Raw genomic sequence first — 10532 nt, 5'->3', positions numbered from 1 at the left:
TTTAACTCAATTTAAACCCGGCATTTACAAAGAGCCGGGATAAAACCCAGACGCTTCGCCTTTTCTGACTATAACACTTAGTTATTGTGCTTACACCATTACTCCATTTTATGTGAATTATTTATAGTTCTCGCCTAATCGTTATTAATTGACTAAAAATAGCACTTAAGTAATGTGAATTAATTATACAACAACAAGATTTTTAAAAATAAATATAAATCCCACGCGTAATCCATATAAAAATAGGATTATTTTTAGTATTCACAAATTTTACGAAAGAATAAATATGATTCATAGAATCATTTAGTGACTAACCGAATCACGTACTCTAATCGTAATTCCGTAAACATTAACACCGATAAATTATTCGATGAATATATCGACTTTAATTCATGTTCTAGTTATCCGTTATCTGTTACAATTCTGATATCTTCTAATATAAATAAGGTAGAAATGGTTGAGCTTGATAACAGAGCAGTTTGAAGGGAAATAGTGAAAACACGCGAAGTAATTGACTTTAGCGAATAAATTAATTTATTACTACCAACATCTTTCATAAGTCGAAAACAAATTGCCTAGAATTAAGTTACTAAAGATCGATATCGACAAGGGAAACATAGGTGAAGAAAATTAAATATTAAAAATGGCATTGAAATTGGTCATAAGTTTTCTAGTGTTAGGCGTTAGCGGTACAACAGCATTCAGGAGCGCATTTGATACGGACCTATACGAGAGAGTAATAGATGCCGAATTGTGCCAAGAGCAGCTTACGTTACTCTCGAATCATTCTTTGAGGTATAGGTGTAAGTATTCATCACTTGAACTATGCAATATAATATGTGTGAATTTGGATCTAGATTGGAAGAAAGTGGAATTTTTGTCTTATTCATCTTATATAACAGTAAGATGCGGGAGAGTGTTAGTGTGACGTAGCTCACATTACAGCAAACACTTGCACTTGAACTCAATAACCTCAGTTACTTCAAGAGTTTCTTAACTCGTGTTAACATTTCATGAAAAATTAATATTCTTATTTCCTTTTTTCAGTCTACGACGCAAGCGGCAAAATCCCAAGCGGAATCTTACAGGGAAATCTAAACGAGCTAGGAGATTACTTTCAATGTCTTAGCATTGACGAGTTTGTCAACAATTATGATATAAAAGGGAAATATTGTCGAGTTAATATACCCTTAGATCAGAATCCAATCGAATTGCCGGTGTGGCCTCCAGGCCCCATATGGCCTCCAACTGGGCCGGAGGAAAATAATATTGATAAAACAGAATCTTTTGCGAATTTGCAGCGCGCCACTAGAACTATTTCTGGTGATGGTGCAAATAACAAAGCTGCTAATAGGTAAGAAACATAAATGTCCTGAAGGTGTGATTTATGAATCTTTATTTTCCTAAAAATATTCAATTATTCTAAGTGCTGAAAATGACACTATAAGACGTTTTTGAATTATTTCTATTTGTCTTTTGCTCAATATTGCTGTTCAACAAAAACATTGATGTGAAAAGCCGATAAACCACCAACGTAGGCTTAATTAAACATAACCCCTACAATAAACACGGACTAATTTAAAACCATGGCTTTTTAACAAAACAAGACATTCAATGAATACAAATACCATCATTTAATGAGTACATTTTTATTACAGTATGTTATCATCAAATTTGCCAACACTGAATCTGGCGGTTTGTATCCCCAAAGTTTGCTCAGTGCGTCAAGCGCTGGAGTACATGCAGGACCAGGTCCCATTGCTGAGCTTGAATCTGACCTTTACCGAGAACTACTGCCGTCTGCCCAACGACAAACCGCTGGCTCCCGCTGACTTTGTAGCGATGTAAGTAGCATCATACATCATCGTCCGCAATTGTAATTGAAAAGTCGACTCGCGATTGGCAACTAGAACAGCGTAACTCGAGACTGGGAAAACATATACGGTGATTCACAGAACGCTCTCCAACGTTCTATAATAAATCAACATCAGCACTAACATGAATGTGAGGTAATTTTCAAGTTAGTTTTCTCTACCCAATTTCGTATATTTCAGGTAATAATATTCTACAATATTTAAATAATGGAAATTGCCACAGAAATTAGGCAGAGAAAAATCAACATGAAAATTATCCAAAGATGGCGCATGTTCTCCCAAAAATCACATACAAAAAGGCATGACAAAAAATTATCAAAACAAAAATGCAATCATCTCGCCAAATTCAATCAAACAAATAATGATTACTCAATTGTTGAGCAAAAATTGGCACTAATTTATTATCATGGTCTTTGATCCAAATTTGGAGTGATATGATATCTGCGTAACATAGTTTTTCCTTTTGTTTATCAATACACTATCGACGTACTATTATTATTAATTGGGCCAAACATTAAAAAAATTCTTAATATTTCTGTAATATTAATAAGTGAGCAAAAACTCATAGAATACAAGCCCACAAGTGTGGTAATCAAAAACAATCAAAAAACTTTCTTTTTCTGTATGTAAGATCTTTTTGATTATATTACTCGTAATTAAACGTAGTCCTTAGCACACATTGATAAAAAAACACAACCTGTATTGTATAAATTGCACTACTATCTGAGGAAACCAAATTATTGTAACAATAAACTTCTAATTACGAGCACGGCATACTACTGTCGCCTTCTGCATTCGCTTGATTATTTTTTATCCATTCTTTTTTACTTGGCCTTTTCCTTCGACACCATGATTTCCATCTATTGCTTAAACTAATGTTTCTTTTTCAGAGGTATCTTGTCATTCATCGGGCTTCTATTAATAATCAGCACATCTTACGATCTATATCACATATTTGTAAGAAAGCGAGGTAAGTTTGTTTGTTTACTGAAACTCAAAATGTATTTATTTCATAATTATGTAAATTATGCTCGGGTGCGACATCGAAAAATGCGTATGAATCATAGAAACACACCAAGTTGTGACGACGTCTAGTGGCGTTTATCCAAATATCTTTAGCTATTTTAATTACATAACGTATTTCTAACAACACTCGAAGATATTGCTCTGTCAATTGCTTTCCAAGTCAATGCTCTCATGCTGATATCGTGATTCTACTTGGCAACACAATATCTGTTATCTTTTTAAGTGTATTCGTAATTATCGTTATAAAATCATTTACAATTTAAGTGCAAAATTCAAGTATTACTAGAAGTAGCTTATTTAAAAGTTCGTACATTGAACCAAGATTTTATTTGTTTGTAATGTTATTGCACTTTTTAAGAAATAGGAGCAAATTTCCATATCGAAATTGACTTTAATAATGACTTTTGAGTCTGCAGATTTTGCTTCTAACATACTTACATTTTTATTTAATATGCATGTCTTTCTTCATCGTTTTACAAATTATACGTTCTCTTCTACATTAAGAATTTTTACAATTAGACAAGTATACTTTGAACCAATGCATAATTATTTTTTCCAGATCCTTCCGAAGCGAATGTCTTACTCCGAAGTTTTTCAGTGTACACGAACACACACCGGTTCCTCACGTTCAAATCTGCCAATGGTGCACTGGAATGTATCGATGGCATTCGAGCCATTTCCATGCTCTGGGTCGTAGTTGGTCACACCTATTTCCTAACTCTGTATGGACATGTTCACAACTATGTTGACATTATAAATGTAAGTATTTCTCTACTCGCCTACTTACCTTTTATAAAACTCTTGACAATATCTATTGACAGGATCAGAATTAGGTAAAAGGGTTGACTAGGTGCAAGTTTACAAAACGAACATGCTCTTTTACTTTCTTCTCTCACTTCAATGGTCTTAAAACCGCTGCCATAACAGCAGAACAAAATATTATAATTTATCCAAGTAATGAGTAACAGAATGTCCAAATTGCAGTCACCTAACTCATAAATAATTTTACAGTGGATGTCGGCGTTCTCGAGTACGTGGGTGATTGCGGCGCCCATCACCGTCGATACGTTCTTCCTCCTTAGTGGCATTCTCGTCGTTTATACTACCATCGGGAAGGTCACCAGAGGTAAGTCATACTTTCAAACTTCTTCTAGCAACTATGGAGTCTATTTCATGTGGTTCAGCATTTAAAAAGTCTGAGAATTCACTTTTATAAAAAGAAAACTATTTTCTTCTACTATCAAAAAGAAATATGATCCCATAATTCAAAACTAGCGACAAAATATCAATACCTTATAAACCTAAAAATATATTAAAATGTTGTTCAGAGCGTATTAACGATGTTTATGAGATGACTATTTACATAAGAGTGTTCTAGTTATTTCAATTTATTCTTAATAATAAGGCAAACCTAATTTTTTTAATCGGTTTTGTAAATATAGTTATTTTTAACCGACTTCAAAAAAGGAGGAGGTTCTCTATTCGACTGTATGTTCTTTTTTTTCTTTTTTTTTTGTATGTATGTTACGCGATAACTCCGGTATTTGTGAACCGATTTTCAGGATTCTTTTTTTGTTGGAAAGGGGGTATTTCCATAGTGGTCCCATTTCATTTTGAAGAAAATCATCCACCTTTAAGGATGGCTGTTCACGCATGAAGATTCATTTTTATAAATAGCGCCTAACTTTAATTTAGGAGCAATTATTTTAATGGTTGATTTAACTATTTCTCCACTTCAGGGCGTTTTTCTCTCAATATACTTTGAGTAGTGAGAACCGATTATTATTGTCTCCAGTGTCAAGTCCTGTATAGTGGCGAACTAGGGGATATTTCAATAAAACTTAGCAAATAGACGTAATTCCACATACATTTGAGGTCGGTTTTTTTAGTACTCTGTACTGATTTATTGTTGTTTAATTTACTTGTAATCGTGCTAATGTGGTTTGTCCGTGATATCGATCGTAACTTTTGATTCTAAATACCCATTTCAAAGTACAATGGAAAAGTTAATAGGCATTAAACACTTAACATATTTGTCAAATATCATTACGATCAATGATTAATTAGTAATTTAGTGATTGATGTGATTCAAGGTAATTGATAAATTTAAATTATCTGAAAGTAATAAAGTTTCATGGTAAAACAAATGATTCATAACATTGACAAAATAATGTGGATAACTCCAATTTCTGTTTAATCTGATATTTTTACACTTGTTTCATTTTGTGGATTAAAATGGTCAGTGATTTGTTTATTAAATGTGAGTATAGTCAATATAAAAACTTGCTAATCATTTAATGACTTTACTTCAATTACAATTTAAAAAAGTAACAAGTAGTCACAACAGTTAATATAACCAGCAAACCTAAACCATACGAATCCACGCGCTGTCAGTTCAAGCTCATTAGTTGAATTAGTTCGTCACCGACCAATCATACATAAAATATGTATAACAAGTAGGCGTCAAAAAAGGCGACAACAAGTAATAGAACATCTATGAATTTATTTCATTGATAAACCGCTAAAAAATTTACTTTTTTATAATTCACATATGAAACACTAGCTGATTAGCTTCTTTTGGTACAGACTGCCCGCTTACAAACATATAGTTTGTACAAATTATTACAATCGTAAAGATCTTTATTTTTGTATAAGTCTTGGTGGGTTAGCCGTTTATTCAATCAACGAAATAAAAAAAGACATACGTTAACAGTTAGGACTGGAAATGTTAGCTGCTATCCATCTTTGTATCGACACGCTAACATAATTTAATTGGGTAACCTGTAATCACCTGTTAGATTAATTAATATTATTTCTATAGGTCGATTCATCCGGTGCCTCCATTTGTTCTATCTGAACCGTTTGCTGCGGATGTTTCCTCTTCTCGCAGCTGTAATTCTCCTCCAAGCATCTCTATTCCACCACATGTCCGATGGCCCCAATTGGAACGTAGTAGCTGGTTCCACGGAACGATGCAGAGAGTACTGGTGGTCTGCCTTACTACATGTTCAGAACATTGTCAATTATGATGCCATGGTAATTACATCCAATCCTTATCCAAGATTTATAGTTAAAGTCTAATAGAACTGATGATACTTTACGACTCCAATATTAATGAAATCTTTGGAAAATACTAATTCTTAAACTTCTGCAGCAATGCGATGTTCCATAACTTGCATTTCTATTAGACTCATCATACTGCCCTTTACCGGACATGCCGTTTCCTCTAAAGTTTGGTCAAGTGATGTGAACATCACGGTTCAATCCTATTGTATCATAATATGTATCAATCAAACTGTAGTATCAAAACCGCATTACAATTGTTATCAATGAGTTCAGAATCCAAATTTCTTAACACGAAATTTTTTTACAGTGTCTAGGTCAAACGTGGTATCTGTCAGTTGATATCCAGTTATACGTCATCTGCCCTCTGGTATTGCTGTGGCTGTTTGGCTCGGGACGCTTGGCATGGTTCTCTCTTACCGCTGCGATCATCCTTTCTCTAATCTCGTCTTCGTTGTACAGCTTCCTTTACAATTTCTCTGCTGTTTTAGTGAATATAAAGTGAGTCTGGCCTTTTGAAACCACCATTACCAATAATATTAACAGTTGTTAATTTGCTATCTTTTTAAATAGTATTTCTGTGCTTCTTGATAATTTGACATAAATTTACAGCGTCAATTTAGTAGACATTCCAAGATTTTTACATCACAGTTTACTCAACGTGGCAGTTAACATTTTAAAGCTTTATAATAATTAAAATTTAAAACAAAAAGAGAAGTGTTTTATACCCGACTGTAGTAACCCCTTTTAATATACCTTGTTTTTAATCATAAAATAATTTAATTTCATCCATATCGTATTGTAAATTTATTATTAATTATTTTGTTATCATACAATAACTTTATCATAAAATGCTTTATGTTTCTCAGTCGACTGGCGGAGGTTAGTTCGTATGTAAAATACTACTACTTCAACACGCTGGCGCGTGCGCCGCCGTTCTTCGTCGGCATGCTGTACGGATACATCATTCATCTTTACCGCGACAGGAAAATCCGGGTTGCTAAGGTAAATAAGCCTTAAAATTAGGTAACACTCCAATTACTCGAATGTTTTAGATAGTGACCATATTGTGAATTTTATTAATTTAATAGTCCAAGTACGGAGATTCCATTGGATTAAGACTAAGTGGTTTTACTGTAAATTATTATACAGTTCTCTTCTATAATCTTTTCTCGTAGGATAATAATATAATCGTAGAATGATTAATACCATTTGAAATGTTTATGACACACAACAACTTTAGATAGAAATAATAATTTTATTCTAAAACGTATTTAAGCATCGAACAATGTCTTTTGAGGAAAGTTGTTCCATGTCATGGGCAATTTCGTATGCTACATAAATAAACAGCAACCAAAAAAGTTCACTATCTCTTTCTCTCATTCACCCTGTAAATATATCTTATTCTATAAATAAAAATCGTAAAAATCTGATTACAAATGCATCACGTATAGGTGTCCTACTACGTAAAAATATACACAACTTTTAGTTAAAATTTAAATTAAGAGTATTAACTTATTTTGCAGGTCAACTTAGTCCTTCTCTGGGCACTATCATTCCTGATCATGGCGTTCTGCATCTTCTCGGTCTATCCTGTGGCGCAGCCGAGTCATGACATCCAGGTTCTTGACAATATCCTCAATGCATACATGCGCGCCATGTGGGCTTGCGCTCTAGGTTGGCTGATTTTCGCCTGCGTCCAGGGCTATGGAGGTACGTATTTTTAAAATCAAGTATCTCTAGTGTTTGATTACAAATCAAAGCCTTTTTCCAAGTTCTTCCACCTGCGGCCAACATTTCAATTTGGAAAACTTTTTCTTTATTGATGCACAAAATAGATTAATATCAATACTTACGTTCACTGTGACTTTGAACTATTAATCAATAGAAACTGTCAACCGCATTTCATAAAAATTTTAGTGCAAATTACCAGAAAAACTTTTGGTCAAACTCTAGTATTCATATCAAATCAATCCTCAAAAACATTACTCTCCTTTCAAGAGATCCGTGTAAACGACGGGTATTATTAAAATCCTCAAATGCAAAGATTAAATTGTTTTATTTTTCATCCACACATTCACGCCTGACTCTCAGCTTCTAACATCGGCAGGCAGATTTCTTTTACCCTGATATACTTTAGTCCAAAGTCTACACATTCTATAAATTCCTTCTATCCCCAGGTCCAATAAACTGGTTCCTGTCACTCCAAATGTGGAAGCTTCCTGCTCGTCTCTCGTACGCCATGTACCTGGTGCATTTTCCTATCATGATGGTAGTCAACGGGTCTTGGCTTAAGACACACTATTTCAGTAATGGCGAAACGGTTAGTAACAACAACGTTTTAATTATCGTCTTTTTAAGTGTTCGTGTTGGCTACACATTGGAAATAAAACTATTTTTTCGGATTGAAATCACAAATGTTTTTTCAAACAAACCAATGTTTCGGGCCGCTTACAAGTCCCATGATTGCAGCTGAAAACAAACTATACACGATTTAGGTCCGAAAAAACATGAAGTCTCCAAACGTTTTAGTTGTTCTACAGCACACAAGATGACTTCTGGTATCCATTGCCGGCTAGAACAAAGATTTTGTTGTTTTTTGTGTAGCTATGTATATTACAAAATACAAAAAAGTCAACTAGTCTAACTTAATTAATGTCATAATTGCTAAATGTTATGAATTTGGCGTAACACAGTAAAACGTAGAAATGTCCATCTAGTGGAAATTATTACCGGAAACAATGTGAAAATTTAAAGCCATCAACGTAGTAAACTCAACTCAAATGTTTATTACACAATATGAAACTTTCCACACATAAACAGTAAAGGTCCAGAATTTACTTTTGGACTATGAAATGTTAACACTAATATTAACTTTTCTCATGAACGTTCATGGCCAGTAGAAAATTAATCATTTTGAATTTTACTACATTGCGTTAGTGTTAAAGCTCCTTTCGTATCGCTCAATCATACAATTATGAGAGCGGTGGTAGTTCAATGTGAGAATAATTGCTTCTCAACTGTATATACCTCTCGATAATGGCAAAAGAAAACGTCGAAAACAAACCATGTCGAAGATGGTTCACAGCCCTTAGAAAACATTTAGATCAACAACCCGCGTTAACTCTGCTTCTAGAGGTTTCCCTTGTCGTCTCTTTAGAGATCTCTGCCAGCAGAGGGACGTATGATGGAATCATCAAAGAATTGTATGTAATTTTATCGAGACTATTATTAACACGCATTTCTTGACTTTCTATAGTATTTAAAGTCTTGTCTCAATGCTCACTTTTCCCATTTTAAATAACCTTTACGAAAAGAAAATTAAATATTTCGTTTACGACAAAAGTTTAAGCCGAGAGTCCCTTAATGATAAAAACCTATAAGTCATTCGTTTTACTACGCAAGAAATTACGGCCGATCGTAAAGTATGTAGTTGAATCTAGTAAAGGTAGCGGAAGTGGTCTTTATTACCAACTATAAAACCGATGATTCCCGTTTATGACATTTTGATGACTTCATTTTCAGTGACCAGTTTAAATAAGAAATTTCATTTTACGACATTCCTGATCATAATTTGACCTCAAGAAGGACACCTACAACAATAACTTTAATGTGAATAACGATAATTACTTTGTTAACAACCATTCTGTTAAGCACGCTACATGAGCTAACCCGTAGGCTTAATTCCATTTTGACTAGATGATATTTTCTGGTCTGGTAATATAATATAATAGATGGAACACAGCTTTACAATTTTCTGACAGCTTGTTGACTATAGTCTTCACTTGTATGAAGTCAGGAATATCTAGATATGTGAAACAGGATTTTGAATCATGTCATGTTTATGCATCGTTATAATTATGCAACAAATGTAAAACTGACTTCGAATCACTAACACACCGGTCTTATACTGAAATATTTTCGTTTTAACAGATGTATCGCTTCATGGGTGAACTGGGCTTCACAACAATCGCAGCGTTCATTCTGTGCATCACTATTGACGCCCCTTTCTCAGTATTGCAGAAACTATTGCTTCAAGGTAATTCAAATTTCATATTGTTGTTATTTATTTCAAATCTTCCTTTATTTTATTTATGATATTAGGTAAGAAAAAGTATAGGCCTATACCTTTTGTCCAGTCTGTAATTTTCTTGTGTTTACTTGGATCTAATTCCATGATCCTGTAATTTTTATTCTGCCCAAGAGCTCGTAATCTAGCTCTTAAAACTCAATAACATGAAAGGTTACTAAAATCATTTCATTCCTGGTCTTTGTTTCAATCAAAAGTCGTTTTTATTTCAGGTGGTAGCAAAAGGGCACCAAAAAAAGTTCCAGAAATCAAGGTGGAATTTGTTGAAGCTGTTAACGAGCCAAACAGATTTTTCAAAACAGTTTTGTAAATTATATTAATGGATTCGTTTATATGATTATGAAAGTAACATAAAGTAATGTATGTATGTGACAGAATATTTACCCGTCGATTTATACTGCATCATAACTGTCTAAATGCACTTAAAATGCAGTTTGAAAGCATTCGACGGTAGGTCTAGCAGTGCGAGAACAAGTCCA

At 33.8% G+C, this 10532-nt stretch overlaps 1 protein-coding gene across 1 annotated transcript; it reads left to right on the top strand.

The window, feature by feature from the left end:
• The first annotated feature begins 628 nt into the window (after positions 1-628).
• LOC113226741 (nose resistant to fluoxetine protein 6-like) lies at positions 629-10522 on the top strand. The gene is made up of 13 exons (XM_026459468.1): positions 629-803; positions 1048-1354; positions 1659-1844; positions 2765-2844; positions 3460-3659; positions 3912-4026; positions 5722-5936; positions 6274-6464; positions 6833-6968; positions 7490-7676; positions 8144-8286; positions 9897-10002; positions 10266-10522. The coding sequence occupies exons 1-13, from the start codon at positions 644-646 to the stop codon at positions 10361-10363; spliced, it is 2124 nt and encodes a 707-aa protein (XP_026315253.1). The 5' UTR covers positions 629-643; the 3' UTR covers positions 10364-10522.
• Positions 10523-10532: the final 10 nt, after the last annotated feature.

Source organism: Hyposmocoma kahamanoa, unplaced genomic scaffold (genome assembly GCF_003589595.1).
Source record: "Hyposmocoma kahamanoa isolate Upper Pololo Valley unplaced genomic scaffold, ASM358959v1 200, whole genome shotgun sequence".
Classification (NCBI taxonomy): Eukaryota; Metazoa; Arthropoda; class Insecta; order Lepidoptera; family Cosmopterigidae; genus Hyposmocoma; species Hyposmocoma kahamanoa.
Note: the sequence above shows the minus strand (reverse complement) of the source record. Positions and strands in the feature narration are given on the sequence as shown.